The 16,365-nt window shown below is 45.3% G+C and overlaps 1 protein-coding gene across 2 annotated transcripts in view; it reads right to left on the reverse strand.

Annotated features, from left to right (window-relative positions):
• Window positions 1–9,021: 9,021 nt before the first annotated feature.
• The window catches only part of LOC140216766 (COMM domain-containing protein 7-like), a 37,412-nt gene continuing 30,068 nt past the window's right edge, over window positions 9,022–16,365 (reverse strand). For both annotated transcript variants that reach the window (XM_072287293.1, XM_072287294.1), the window contains exon 3: window positions 9,022–10,303. In XM_072287293.1, the coding sequence (XP_072143394.1) occupies window positions 10,097–10,303 (207 nt within the window). In that variant the 3' untranslated portion in view covers window positions 9,022–10,096. The remainder of the gene's footprint in view (window positions 10,304–16,365) is intronic.

A 16,365-nucleotide genomic window follows, 5' to 3' on the forward strand; every position in this document is an offset into this window, starting at 1 on the left:
TGGCTACATGAATAAAGTGAGTCTCACAATGTCATATCACCATTACTATTTATTTATACAATTGATAGCAACTTGCCCATGAAGCTTGGAAATTGCTCCCTGAATTAGTCGTCGTCTTGGACGTTTTCTTGCTAAAAATGCCCAACGAAAAGGTCAGAATATTAATGATCACGGACTTATAGCGGAGAATGTTACAATTTCTAATATAATAGCACAGTTTCAATTAAATGAAAACATTATACTCAGTGACAACCCAAGAATTCAGTAGAAGCTCTGCCCAAAATATTTCACTGCTCCTGCCTTCCGTGTCACAGTGCTCCAAAAACCATTCCAGAGAGATACCAATATGGACAGCTAATGCATGAATGTATTTGGCTGGTGCATTTATGTGAACTCTCTGAGCAGGGCAGTGATGCATTTTCCCATTTTCTTAGACTGTTGCTGACTCTACCGTGTGTCCCAGCTAATGCGAGCCAAGTTGCTCAACAAGGAGAAAAAAAGAACACAGGGCAAGATACAATAAGACCTGTTGTGTTTGGAAGTCACGCCACTTATGTCTGAACACCTCTTTTTTCGTTGCGCAGATTGGCTAACATTACCTAGGTCATCCTACAGAATAAAAGCTGACCATTGCTGTAAGATACTGTAATTGGTTTGCAAAATTCGACTAATAGAATTACAGTATTTAATTCCATGGTAAAATTTGTCAGAAACGCAGCACCTTTGTTGTATTCACCAGCACTTACGCAGATGCCCCATACTCCTAATGCACACCTGGCCACAAAATATTACGGACCATGATATCTGAGAAAATCTGAACATCTCTGGCAAACTCAAGACACAGACTGATATTTTCATTTCGGGCCTCGACTAGAATATGCTAACAACATTGTAGTATGCAGTTTTACTGGCTATTGCTACAGGCTGCTTGGGAACTGAACGTTTTCCGAGATCCCGTAGTCCGTAAAATCTTGTGGCCGGGTGTACACTCTTAGCCACCGCATTGCACAGGTTGCTATGGCTCAATTTGATGTTAAGCCCAGATAAAAATTTTGAGTGGTCCGAAAAATTCAAACCATATCTACACTGCAAACACTTGTATATTTAAACTTTTCTTTTATTACAATGACATAATTAAACCTTTATACAAAAGTCCAACAAAATTGCTGAATATATTAAGATATTGCAGTATATGCTACCAGAAATGTTCTTCGAATTATGGAGTTAAGCTACGAAGTTGCATCATGGATTACCAACTAGCCAGATCTGTAACATTCGTAAAAAAATAAATTCTGTGCCATTTCAAATCAGCAATTGCAGCAGAACTTTTTGTTGGGCTAGTTGGTGCATGTTACTGAAGTACTAAAGCGCCAAACAGACGACACTTGTCCGTGTCTCTTCTTGTGTCGTCTGTTTGCCACTTTAGTACTTCAGTAGCAAATCAGCAAGCTTCATGCGGATAAAAGTTGAAAATTTTGTCAAGCAATGTTAATTAGCTAGGTGAATAGCTTTAGTGCAGCTAGACCCAAATCAGGTAAGATAACGCAACACTAGCATGCCTGCAAACTAACATTTGCACCCAAGTTTTGAGGCAGACCACTGTAAAGCTAAACTGACTGTTACGCTGGACACTTCTGGGGCTTCACAGTATATTTGCATAGATTTGGTGCATTAATAGCTAGAACTTCTGATAACAAACGTTTTGAGTTCCTTTCATGCTCTAGAATCTTGAGGGAACAATTTATGAAGGTGAAGTTTTTTTGCTGGAGAGCGAACTACTCGCATTACTGCTTGCTGCTATGCAAGTTTATTCACTTTTCCGAGGTTAAAAACACGCACAGCTATGTGAAGAAATCATAAGACAAGACAACATGTGTCATATTTTCTTGTACATACGTGACGTAGGACTCTATGCACGTCTGGACACGCAAAGCGACATCTTTTTGGGTGGCGCGCTGACATCCAACAGGCTTGCCAAACAAATCTTGGAGCTTCTGTTTACAAATGTCCCAGCTATAGTCGGATACAACTTAAGTCTGCAGTGAAGCCCTGCCCACGCCCTCATAACCATCAGCCACTGTTTCTCCACAAGGCTGCAAATAGTTCCTACTTCAAACTTTTCCTGTCACCTAATTAAGACAGCAACCACAAAAATAACATTATAGGCGCATAATTTTATATGTTTTCAATCGTCTATAATAGTGAATCGATAAAAGCCTAATTCTTTATTGAACTGAAATAAAACGCTTGCTTCTCTGCAACTTAGTGTCAAGTTTCACTTCAGTTGGCAGTGAAGTTTCAAGAGTAAAACGGGCTCAGCAGTGAAATGAGCTGTACCGCGGACTTTTGAAAAGTGAAATTCTCAGACTCCATACACTCTATCCATATCTGTTGCACGTTTTCATTGGAGTCTTCCCCACTTCCGCCGATGAAGACAAAAAAGCAGATGCTCTCGAAGTACGACGCCATTTCGAAAAGGTCATGTGATGACGATTGTGTTTGCTTCTGTAACTGGCTGGCGGAGTAACATAATCCCACGCAATCTGTGTGCCTTGGTTGCCAACTGCTGTTTTTAAAGTTGCATCCTACTACAGTAAGTTCCTCCTCGTGCGGCTGAAACCAGACGCGTACCATTCCCGCAAAGTAAAATATCAAATTAGTGAGCATGACGGTCTGGTCCCGGTGGTTGCTGGCGCTCACTTGCTCACATAGTTGAAGCCGATCTTCAACATCAGTGTTGTTGGTGCCAGAAAAGGTTCCAGGGTCGTGGGGTTGTGCGAGAATGATGGTGCGCGTTGGTGCCGAAGTGCCCGAAGCATGCTCACTGGCATTGTAGATGCAGCTAAGGAGTGCCTGCTGCGTACCGTATTTGCTCGAATAATGATCGCACTCGCGTAATGATCGCACCCCTGAATTTTGTCGTCAAAATGCGATTTTTTTTTATTTCCCGTGTAATGACCGCACCCCGAACTTGCCGCAGCGATATGTCGTGTGCCAAGTCTAGCTAATATTGATCACGCTTACCATCTGTCGAATGCTACGTGAACGACTCCTCAAGACAAACCAAGCGGTCTGCATGCACCAAACATTCTTAAGCAGATGCCTCATTTCATTACTTTCATCACTTTCCGCACGTCCATGACTAAAAAAAAAGCTGCAACCAAACTTGCCGTTATTATGTGTAGGCTTTATAATGGTTGTCAACAACAACAAAAAAGGCGCCTTTCGATTCTTCTCATCTGCACTTGTGGGCACGCAACAAATCGCGAGCGGCAACAATAGTAGCCACGTTTACACTGATACGTTAAAAGTGTATCCTATTTATACGCCGACGCTTGTAACACAGCTAAGATATTCACCCACCCTTAGAGGAAACGTGCCGTATTAGGATAGTAGTGACGACAGATGCCACAGTTTCCACAGCATGCCGGCCATGTATTTCTATGTCATTGGCAGCTGAGCGCACCCATCTGTTTCTGTCCGCTCAAAGTGAACATGGCTATGTTATTGCCGCACACTTGCCGATATTAACGTTATTATTCATTACTGATACAGAAGAAACTGTTTCAATGCACGTAATGTACTCACGAGAATAATAAAAAATCGCGTTCGGCGCGTTCGGCTTGCTCCGCCAGTCGCAATTTTGTTTTGGTGTCCCGCAGCAAACGCGGGACGAAAAATTCTTTTTTTTCTTTTCGCAGGAAATTTAACCTGTGTAATGATCGCACTCCTGATTTTGCGTCAATCTTTCTGACAAAAAAGTGTGATCATTATGTGAGTAAATACAGTAAATCAGTCGATATTGATCCCGCAACCTCCACCAAAAATGTTCCAGGGGTAAAAGAAGTCAAATATTTTTACAGGATAATTACAATAACTGTAGGAGATGACAAGAAGATAGACAGCGCGCGATAATCAGAGCGTCGTCTTCTTCGAACCAAGCTTCGAATGTATTGTTCGTCAGCGTGTCACAGTATGATTACAATAAAATTTAAATGTTGCATAAGTTATATAGTTTTGTAGGCTAACGAGAAAAAAGCTATGGGCTAGGTGTAAGACAGACAAAAAATTACAACTGTGCTAGAACAATTTGTGCAAACAGGCATACAACAAGAACTATGGGGCACTTAAGCAAATGTGTGTAAATGTGAGAGCATACTTGTTGCTGTGTGTCGATGATCTATGTTACTGAGTTTAGCGTAGCAGTGAAATGTTGCCAAGTTAGTGCTGCTGCCTTATGTTTCCGAGTCTAATATTGCTCCTTATGAGGTCGCGACAATGCAAGACGACAAACTGGCCATATTGCGATCTCTCAGCCAAGTTTTATTAGGGGAGTTCTCATTAAAGTAGTTTCACGCACAATGTTCTTTCTCGATGACACCACTTTTCACCTTGGATGACACCACTTTGCTCTGCAATGACAGTACCTTTCCAAGCAACACTATGGTGTTGACACTGCATTTCTTCACTGGGTTCGTAGGCAAACTCCACCTCATACTTTGGGGGGATGTTGTCGTCATCTGATGGGCACCTGAAGTGCGATGCATCTTATTCATCATCATCATCTATGAGCTCCGGCGTCTGCAGGTCCCAGTCAACACAAAAAGCAAAGCGATATCAATACACAAAATGCGTATTATGCCTAATAACGATGCTCAAAGCTTAAAAAGAGACCGATGTGTGCATATGAATGGCGCCCAGAACATGCTGCCACTGTTATCATCATCATCATCAGCCTGTTTTATGTCCACTGCAGGACGAAGGCCTCTCCCTGCGATCTCCAATTACCCCTTTCTTGCGCCAATTCCAACTACCGCCTGTGAATTTCCTAATTTCATCGCTCCACCTAGTCTTCTGCCATCCTCAACAGCATTTCCCTTGTCTTGGTACCCATTGTAACCCTAATGGTCCAACGGTTATCTAACTGGCGCATTACATGACCTGCCCAGCTCCATTTCTCTTGATGTCAATTAGAATATCATCTATACCAGTTTGCTCTCTGATCCACACCTCTCTTTCTGTCTCTTAATGTTATGCCTAGCAATGTTCGTTCCATTGCTCCTTGCACAGTCCTGAACTTGTTCTCAAGCTTCTTTGTCAATCTCCAAGTCACTGCCCCATATGTCAGCATTGGTAAAATGCACTGATTGTACGCCTTCCTTTTCAATGATAATGGTAAGCTTCCAGTCAGGAGCTGACAATGTCTGCCATATGCAATCCAACCGATTTTTATTCTTCTATGAATTTCCTTCTCGGGAACAGGGTTGCATGTGATTAATTGACCTAAGTAAACATACTCCTTCATAGACTCTAGAGGCTGACTAGCGATCCTGAACTCTTGTTCCTCTGCCCAGCAATTCATCATTATCTTTGTCTTCTGCATATTAGTCTTCTACCCCACTCTTACACTCTCTGTTAAGGTCCTCAATCATTTGTTGTAACTCGTTTTGCATTGTTGCTGACTAGAACAATGTAATCGGCAAACCGAAGGTTGCCGAGATATTCGCCGTCGATCCTTACTACTAAGCCTTCCCAGTTTAATAGCTTGAATGCTTTTTCCAAGTATGCAGTGAATAGCATTGGAGAGATTGTGTCTCCCTTTCTGACTCCTTTCTTTATAGGCATCTTCCTGCTTTCCTTGTGTAGAATAAGGTAGCTGTAGAACCTCTGTAGATATACCATTACAAGGTATTTACGTAGGCATTCTGTACTCATTGATTATGTAACGCCTCTATGACTGCTGGTATCTCTACTGAATCAAATGCCTTTTCGTAATCTATGAAAGCCATATAGAGAGGCTTATTGTACTCTGCGGATTCGTCGATAACCTGAATAAAGGCATGGATGTAATCCATTGCAGAGTATTCCTTCCTGAAACCAGCCTGTTCCCTTGGTTGACTGAAGTCCAGTGTTGCCCTTATTCTATTGGAGATTATTTTGGTAAATATTTAATGTAATACTGGGAGTAAGCTAATGGGCCTATTATTTTTTCTTTAACTCTCCCTTTCTCTGGATTAGTATAATGTTTGCATTCTTCCAGTTTTCTGGGACCCTTGCAGTCGATAGATACTTCGTATAAAGAGCAGTCAGTTTTCCAAGCATTATGTCTCCTCCATCTTTGATTAAATCGGCTGTTATTCCATCTTCTCCAGCCGCTCTTCCTCGTTTCATGTCTTGTAAGGCCCTTCTGACCTCATCGCTAGTTGTAGGAGGAGTTTCTAGATCCTGCTCATTACTGTTTCTAATGGAGGTATCCTGGCTCCTCTGGGTATTGTACAGGTCTGTATAGAATTCTTCCGCTTCTTTTACTATATCTTCGAGATTGCTGATATTACCCTGCTTATCTTTCAGTGCACACATCTTGGTTTGTCCTATGCCAAGTTTCTTTCTCACTGATTTCAGGCTGCGTCCATTGTTTACGGCTTCTTCAGTCTTTCTCACGTTACAGTTTCGAATATCACTTATTGTGGCCTTGTTGATCAGTTTTGACAGTTCCGCGAATTCTATCTTATCTCTTGAGTTGGACACTTTCATTCTTTGTCATTTCTTTATTATGTCTTTCGATACTTGGGAGAGCTTGTCTACTGGTTGCCTCGGTGCCTTGCCCCCCACTTCCATTGCTGCCTCTGAAGCCTGCCTAGTTATGGTTTCATTCATTAGCTCTATGTCATCATCATCTCTCTCTGTTCTATTGGCGATAAGGTAGCCTCGCTGCCTATGGGATTATCTGACTGAGCTATGTCGAATGCATGCTCGGTTGCCATAATTGTAAGTTCGAATCTTTCCATAAAGGTTTTTTTTTTCTTTTCCATTTCCTTTTCTTTTTTGACGATGGTGAGCTTAAAGATTCACCTCCTATAGTGCGTTACATCTGCAGGCTTGGCGTGACGACCAACACCGGCAAAGGATGCCGAGAGCGAGTGGGGCTATACTAATCCAGGTACAACCAAATTAGTAAGGCCCACTAAGCTTCAACAAGACACGCCCTCACCAGAACAGGAATTGGCCTCCATGGTGCAGTATTCAGCCATTCCCTCCCAAATGATTCACTCAATTACCCATTGGCCCTCAGTCCCCAGCAGCTGCGGAGAACCTGACAAAGGCGGCGGTCACATCTGTAACGCAGTAGAGGGTGCTAAGGATCTCTGGGTGCGGACAGGCCACCAATGGAAACTGGCCCTTGCAACGTTTAACATCCGAACCCTCTCGGGTGTGGCTAGCTTAGCAGGACTCTTTGAGGAACTATCAGACATTGTTTGGGATATCATAGGCCTTAGTGAGATTAGAACTGGTGAGGCTTATAAATTGCTGAATAATGGACATGTCCTCTGCTATAGAGTTCTACTAGGTAAGAAGCAATATGAGGCAGGATTCCTAATCCATAAAGACATAGTGGGCAACATTGGCGAATTCTACAGCACTAATGAGAGGGTAGCTGTAGTCATAATCAAACTTAATGAGAGGTATAGATTAAAGGTCGTACAAGCCTACGCTCCGACATTCAGTCACAATGATGAGGAAGTAGATCAGTTTTATGAAGATGTTCAATTAACGATGAGAAAAGCATAAACCCAGTATGCTGTAGTAATGGCGACTTCAATACAAAAGTGGGGAAAAAGCAGGCTGGTGAACAAGCAATTGGCAACTACGGCGCCGATTCTGGGAAGGCTAGAGGAGAGATGCTGGTAGAATTAGCAGAAAGGAATAAGCTTCGAATAATGAAGACCTTTTTCAGGAAGCGTAGCAACAGAAAGTGGACCTACAAGAGCCCTAATTGTGAAAGTAGAAATGAAATTGAGTTCATACTTTCTGCTGGTCCCAGCATAGTGCAGTAATCAAAGGTTAGTGAGGGCTAGCATTCACATAAATTGGAGAAAGAAAGAGCAAAATTGGTCAAGAAGAAACAGGTCAGCCTATAGGCAGCAAGAGTAAAAGCAGACAAATTCAGGCTGGTATTGGGCTGGTACTTGCAAACAAATATGCTGCCACTGTACGATGTCAAAAGATGGCAATGGAAACTGGGAACGGTAGCATCTCAAACATTCGCTTTTGTTGCAGGGCAGTTTGTCAGCTTTCCGAGTGTCACGCGAATTCTGCAAATAGGTACAAGTCGATTCGGCACTAAATCATTACTTTAGCCACCGACACCTGACCTGACGAAGCAGTGCTGATTTGGCCCAATGGCCAGGGCAGTGCGCCTGTGACGAAAATGAGTCATTGGCCGATGTAATATGGGCCGCAAGCTGTCACAGAAATCTTGCCGCTAATATGCTCCTATTAGTGGCTTATCAGATATTGATTTGTAGATTATGCGTACAGGTTTTCGACAACCGTTGAAGTGCCACTCGCAACCTCAGGCAACCAGCTAGAAACTACCACATTTGTGCAGAACTTTGTGTTGACAGAAAGTGTTGACAGAAATTTTATAACTGTGTGTGCAAACGTGTAAATCTGAGCATTAGCCTGCTGATACGATGTGGATGCCTTCCAGTGGCTAATAGGTGCTATATTTACCCCACCCCAACATTCTTTACATAATCGTTGCTTTTGTCGCTGTTTCCCTAATCAGTTCCTGGTTTCAGCATGTAAAACTCCAGAATTTATATATTTATTACTATTATTATTTTGGACCGAAAAAGACCAAGCGCTGTCGAAAGGCTGCGTGCGAGGCACCGACTTTGCCGGGGTTTTCACTGAATATTAAAAGAATGTGGCAACAGATAATCAGCTCACAAATTGAACTATTTAACCCTTCACTATTTCATTTGCATGCATATACCAGTATTCGCATACCCCTACTCAAATTGTTCCATTGCTGTGAAAGGAAGCAAAAATACCACACTTTGGGACAAATGGCACTTGAGTGGGTGCAGCCAGGTGCAAGGAAGTAGAATTGCAGTAGGCACAAATGACGCAGCTGCACCACCACTGTAGCTATTACCTTAGTGCAGCAGGTGCTGCATGTGAGGCAGCTACTCTATCTAGAATTACAAGCCCAGCCGTCAAGCTTATCTAATGATCTACACAACCGAAAAATATTTATTGCAGAATCAAAGAAATACAATGTCATGAACTAGATGACCAGGAAGTGGCCTTGATGCGAAAGCTCGCTTGTGGTTGCGCTAAGTGAGCAATTTGCAAATTCCCTTTCTCTGAGCAGTGATGCAATGTTCAAGAAGTAAACTGTACATGGAGCATAAGACGATAATTTAAAGGCTGTAGTTAGCCAAGACATTAACAGCCTAAATACATTTGTTAGCAAATACCTTAAAGGAAAATTTTAACTAAAAAAACTATGGGGTTTAAAGTGCCAAAACCACTTTCCGATTATGAGGCATGCCGTAGTGGAGGTCTCAGGAAATTTTGACCACCTGGGGTTCTTTAACGTGCACCTAAATCTAAGTACCCTGGGTTTCTCATTTCACCCCCATTGAAATGCGGCTGCCATGGCTGAGATTCGATCCCGCGACCTTGTGCTCAGCAGCCCAATACCATAGCCACTGAGCAACCACGGCGGGTCATTTGTGGTTACAGCGTGCTATGATAGGAGATTAAAATGCTAGAGTATGCAGACGAAATTCTTTTTTTTTTTGCCAGGACAAAGAAAGCATTGAACAAACTAACTGCTGTAGAGCAATATGGAGGAATTTTAACTGCAGCTAAAAATTTTAAGCTGCAGCGAGAGTAAACTATCACAAATCAAGTGAACAGTTATTTTTTCGTCCTCTGCATTTGCGCTGTCTGTTACCATGTATCACAGGTCGTTTCACGTGATATTACTGATTTCACACTCAGTATGAGAGCTACAACACCTTTTGAATAAGAAAAACTGATGCTTACACCATTTTTATTTTTAATTACAAAGGGTCTGGATGATTCCTGGTGCTCCAAAAGTAGTATAGCATGAAAAGCATGCCCATTTTGTAGAACTTGCTTGAAACTAGACCCAGCTTGTGCATTACACACCATTCAAGAAGAATGCACACAAAGACCATCGCAAGCAGGGCACAAGACGAATGGCTATTATTTGTGTCATTCAATCAGTTACAACTACAGCACGTAAATTGCAACGAATAAAGCTTCGGTGCAATGGATCTCAACGCAAGGCCTCCAAAGTGAGCTTCGCCTGCTCCATCTCGTGGCACAAAGAGTAGAACTGAGCAAGGTTCATCTCAACGTGTACGTCCTGTCCATTCGCTAGTGCCAAACGAAGCTGCACAAAGCTGCCTCGTGGCTCCTGCGACGAGCTGGCCACTGTGACTCCGAAACGCCACTCCACGTCCCGTAGCTGCCAGGGCCGCACCTGCCAAGACAAAAGCATTTCTCATTAAAGCAAAACTTTCTCTGCCCACACACCAGTGTTTGCTGTTAGCATTAGCACTAAGTTAGTTAGTACTAAGGTTTCTAAATAGATGTATTATACAGTGCTGAATGTTAACTGACAAAGTAGCACAAGTGAATGCATCTCTATTTGCTGTAATCAAATAGTACATCACGTCATAAAACCTGTACACATATGGAGACAATGTTTTTCTCTGCGCATAAAAAAAAATTATATCCAGTTTACCGCTGCTTTGTTCTTGCACAAATTTAGCTGCAACATAGCATTGTAAGGTCTGGATCATTCAATATAACACTTGGCATTGCTACATGCCTGGTTTTCAAGAAAGAATGCCAAGTTGCTTTCACCAAGGCCTCTCAGCATGAGCAGTTTCCAGAATATGGTGGCTACGATGTATACTAATTGCTTCCATAATTTTTGCTGTATGATAAAGCATGGCCTCTGATGTTGACTTTTGCTACCCAGTAGTAGTGTTGCCATTTTAGCTATTCTATCACTAGATTTAACAACTTTTTCGTATGTTTAGTGACAAATTTTTCATGTTAGTGACCGGCAACATTTTTTAACAATACGCAAACAATTGGCGACATCTTAGCAACTTTAAAGTTAGGAAACTGGCTTCAAAGATAGCCTCCTAGAATGCACTTAATTATTTAAAAGCAACACGCGAGTGACTGAAATTGGCTCTATGACCGTAGGCTCAGTGACCATGATGATGCAATGGTTACCTTCACAGGATTCACAGTGTGCGTATAAATTGCACTTTTTGTTAGGAAGGCAATATAAATGGATCTAAAGCTCTAGGTTCTGCTTTTTGACTAAGTACATTAAACTGGTAGACATTTACAAAATTTGTCGCCAGATTTAGAACACAGGGAGAAACAGCGAGAAATTCTGAGAAAGATAGAGTAGCGATGGGACCGATGAAAGACACGACCACACAGGTGCTGAAAGGAAAAACAGTAAAACACTGAAAGAACAAAACAACACTGACAAAGCAACGCAGCACCTGTGCTGTTTGTACAAATCATTGACAGCCAATGTTTCTACGAGGGGGGCCCTGACAAAGTCAAGTCCGCTCGTCAGAATGGTGGCTCCAGCCCTGGTTTGCTCACTCTCGACCGTTTCAATGTGCTGTGACTTGTCACCAAAGTGTGGGTTCCCAATTCCTTGGCATTGCGAGCATGTCTGCCAACACGCCAGCAGCATTTAAAACTAGTTAGGTGCTGGCATTACCACCAGCGTACACCCGAGCTTTGTTTAGCAGATGACTTGGGCACCTGAAGTGTTGCAGAAAAACCGCCGTGAGGGCTTAGGCTCCTGATGCTGCTAGAGCTGAGGCTTGGCCTGATCATATGCTGTGTTACGTTTCGCCTACGACGCGCGGTAATGCCGGCGCGGATGCAACGGACTCCGGGGCTTCGTTCAAAGCGGCGGACATTTTGGCCCGTTCGACGCCGCCGCAACGCCTCCCCGCCAAGCGTGTCCAGGCGTGTTTCAGTGCCACGTGTCTTCGTGTGTGCGTGTGTGTGTGTGTGCCCACGCTTGTCAAAACGCGGCAGCCGGGGAGCGGAGCTCCCCAAGTGAGGAGCCAGGAGGTCTGTCCGTCGGCGGGTTGGCGATGCGTCACTACACTCGTCTCAACATGTCTCTCAGCTCGTCCGTGCTCCGCCGTCGCGTGGGCTCCGTGCTCCGCCGTCGCGTGGGCTCATCCCGTGACCTTCCTTCTTGCCCACGACGCCGAGAGTATAAGAGCAGCTGCCCCCGGACGCCGAGAGGGAGGCTCCGATTTCTTCTGTTGAGTTACGTGCTCTCCCGTCTCTCCACTTCGGTCGACCTGACCGGCCGCTCTTTTGCGTTGTTAGAATAAACAAGTTGTTCTGTTACCAGTCTACTCTTGCTTCGCCGGGACCTTCGGATGCTTCCAGTGCCCCAGGCCGCCAGGCCAACGCTACCCTTGGGGCTTGCGACCCATTTGCAATAACGGGCGTCAGCACCGAGACCCCAACAGCTGGTTGCCAGCGGTGAGATCGCGACAACGGAGGCCAGCAGCGAAGAGATGCGGTTGAATGTATGCTGAGCAGCACAACGACCATCCGGGAGCAGTGCAACGAGCCCTGTGTGATGACTGGTTGCCTGCAGCGGAACGACTGCGCTGAATTCTTGGCTGCGAGGTTTGGTGAGTGCGGGACTTTCTTCTTCTGAGTTTTGCCAGGCTTTTGTTAGTGTCAGAAACAGAGCTGGTAATTGTGGTTGTCGTTGCTGCCGGGTTAGTTTGCGGCAAGACAATAGTAGGCAGTAGAGAAAGCAGCATTCAGAGCAGCCATGGATTTGAAGTCGTTGCGCAAACCGATATTGCTGGAGCTTGCAAGAGAGTTGGGTCTGGATGTCTCAGACAAACTCAGAAAACCAGAACTGCTAAGGGCTATTCTTGAGTTAGAAGCTGAGGATGACGAGCTGTCGGAATGTCTTGAGACCATTGAGGAGAGGGAGACGGCAAAAAGACAGGAGCGCGAACTTAAAGAACAGAAAGAGAGACAGGAGCGTGAACTTAAAGAACAGAAAGAAAAAGAAGAGCGCGAACACGCTTTGGAAATGAAGCGTCTCGAGGTAGAGATGGAACGCGCTCGTAATGACAGTCAAGGCTCCCAAGTGCCAGTTAGCACAGGCCGAGGTTGTCTACCTCGGACACGTGATTGGTCGGGGTCGTCGCCGCCCCTCTGAAATAAAGGTGGCCGCTGTGCGAGACTTCCCGCAACCGCGCACGAAGACCGATATTCGGTCGTTCTTAGGTGTCGCCGGCTACTATCAGAGGTACATCCCCAGGTACTCTGATATCGCGGCTCCCTTGACGGATGCTCTGAGAAAGACAGAGCCGCAAACAGTCGTCTGGGATGAGACAAAGGAAAGAGCTTTTAGCGCCCTAAAGAGCGCCCTAACAAGCCAGCCTGTGCTACGATCGCCCGACTACACAAAAGGGTTCGTTGTTCAGTGTGATGCTAGTGAGCGAGGCATGGGCGTTGTACTGTGCCAACGGGAAAATGGAGAAGTAGAACACCCCGTCCTGTATGCTAGTCGTAAGCTGACGAGTCGTGAGCAGGCGTATAGCGCCACCGAGAAAGAGTGTGCGTGTATCGTGTGGGCCGTTCAGAAATTGTCATGTTACCTAGCTGGCTCGAGGTTTATCATTGAGACGGATCACTGCCCTCTCCAATGGCTGCAGACCATCTCTCCCAAAAATGGCCGCCTCCTGCGCTGGAGCCTCGCTTTGCAACAATATTCCTTTGAGGTGCGTTACAAAAAGGGGAGTCTCAACGGTAACGCCGATGGCTTAAGTCGAAGCCCCTAACGTGGGAATCAGCCTCAAAATTGCTTGTTACTGATGTTTTTCTTCCTGAGGCAGGATTTTTAACCTATTGCTTTTGTGTAGTGTTTCAAAGTGATGATGTGCTTTCTAGTGCAATTTTCCGATTTGTGGACGCGTTCTGAGTGCTGCTAAACTACTGTAAGGAACTAGGCAGCAGTATAAAAGGGGAAAGAGCCTGGCAGGGCTTAGTGAGGGTTGTGCCGTGCTTGCTGACTGAGCGGTTGACTTTCGGCGTAGTTCTAACGCTTGCCGGAAACGAGAACAAAAATGTCAACTCTCCCGAAGTCACTTTGCAGTATCCTGTGTGAACCTGAACGTGAGAACGAGGCCTTCTCTGTGCGCTGCGCTCAAGAAACGCCAAAGGACGCCCGACTTCGGTTATGAGCATCATCGAGCGACATCCCTCCGGACAGCGGATGCAGTCCCCTGACCATCGGGATCTCCTTCCCCCGGCGGGGCGGTCTGTTACGTTTCGCCTACGACGCGCGGTAATGCCGGCGCGGATGCAACGGACTCCGGGGCTTCGTTCAAAGCGGCGGACATTTTGGCCCGTTCGACGCCGCCGCAACGCCTCCCCGCCAAGCGTGTCCAGGCGTGTTTCAGTGCCACGTGTCTTCGTGTGTGCGTGTGTGTGTGTGTGCCCACGCTTGTCAAAACGCGGCAGCCGGGGAGCGGAGCTCCCCAAGTGAGGAGCCAGGAGGTCTGTCCGTCGGCGGGTTGGCGATGCGTCACTACACTCGTCTCAACATGTCTCTCAGCTCGTCCGTGCTCCGCCGTCGCGTGGGCTCCGTGCTCCGCCGTCGCGTGGGCTCATCCCGTGACCTTCCTTCTTGCCCACGACGCCGAGAGTATAAGAGCAGCTGCCCCCGGACGCCGAGAGGGAGGCTCCGATTTCTTCTGTTGAGTTACGTGCTCTCCCGTCTCTCCACTTCGGTCGACCTGACCGGCCGCTCTTTTGCGTTGTTAGAATAAACAAGTTGTTCTGTTACCAGTCTACTCTTGCTTCGCCGGGACCTTCGGATGCTTCCAGTGCCCCAGGCCGCCAGGCCAACGCTACCCTTGGGGCTTGCGACCCATTTGCAATAACGGGCGTCAGCACCGAGACCCCAACAGCTGGCATGGTTTCAGTCAGTCACAAATGGATCGTCTGGGCAAAGTCTAACTGCTGAACAGAACTGCTGTAGCAACAAAATAAGCACATATTTACTACACTTTTAAACAAATTTACACCCTTTGGGGCCTACCTTGCCACACAACAATAATCGTCATCTGTCTTGCTAGCGTTTCCTTTCTTGAAAACACTGGGCTCGCTAGTTTACTGTCGACAATGCTTTGTCATGCTGATAATGCGCATGCCGATTGTGAATTAGAAGTATTGGGCTTGCATTGTTAAAGAAAGGAAATGCGGACAAGACAGATGACGATTATTGTTGTGTGGCAAGATAAGCCCCAAAGGGTGTAGATTTGTTTAAGAGTGCGGTAAAAGAATGTGCAACTCAGTAGAGGATTTCCTGCACTTTCCATTTTGAGTGCCAGAAATAGAAACGGGGACATCACATGTAAGCACTAAACACGTCAGTGTGGTTCAACATTATGCATACAGCTCGACAGATAAAAAGTTTGCCGGTACAATGATGCAACTTCCATGCTTTCAGGTGCCCAACAGCACTACCCAAAATGCGAGGTTTTGGGCGGTGGTATGGGGCTGTACTTCCGTAGTAGAACACCAAGAAGGATACAGCATTCTGATTAACAGCACCTCCAACAAACAGCCACTGAACTGATGCCAGCACGAGGCGATATTTCACCCCGATAAATGGGCATGTCTGTATACTCATCAGCAAATACTACCTTTGGTACTGCTATTGGTGCCTTAGTGCCATATAAGTGCTGTGGGCAACGTGGCACTTTGGCCATGCACAAAATCACCTCTTGCAATGCAAAAAGCTATGGTGGAATTCTTTTTTCTTGAGAAAGGTTGCCAGTCACACAGCTGCAGCTGTCACGGCATTTACAGGCACTAAATATTTCTGTGTTCTCTATTTCCTAGTAATTCTCATTGAATTCTCTCCATGTTTATACCCGTAACTTATGTAATGCCATACCGTGCTTATTACGAAATGGTGCCTGTGCTACATGCACACGTGGTAAAAAGGTGAACGTCATGGTCGTAAGATTGAGTGGTCACATCAAGTATGTTTACTGGCCACTTACAACCGATTTGGCTTTGCAGAGTACAAGCTCAACTTCTCTTTGGATGAGCATGTGCATCAAAGAAAACATGCACAAGTATGGTGATGCCTGGAGGCGTGGCTTTGTGTCCTCGGCTATGTTGTTTGGGCCAGCCAGACCTGCACTGCAGTGAGATTCATTCTCAGTAGCACACTGTCGTAGAGGCAAATCCATTTTTGCATTTGTGAACCACATGTAAAAGGTCAGTGGTGTCACCTCCTTCAGATAATGAACTACATCAACAGTACTAGAAAGCTTTTTCTGTAGAGGAAATACGATTCAGACCCTTTTATCGCCCTCAGCAGCTCTTGAGAAGAACCAAATCCTGTTCCCTCAAAGAACTGACTGAGCTTGATTGGCTTAGCGTGACGCGCCTGCTTGCTGTTTACGCACAGTGTGCAAATGCAAGGCTGGCTTTGCAGCA

Source organism: Dermacentor andersoni, chromosome 3 (assembly GCF_023375885.2).
Source record: "Dermacentor andersoni chromosome 3, qqDerAnde1_hic_scaffold, whole genome shotgun sequence".
Lineage (NCBI taxonomy): Eukaryota > Metazoa > Arthropoda > Arachnida > Ixodida > Ixodidae > Dermacentor > Dermacentor andersoni.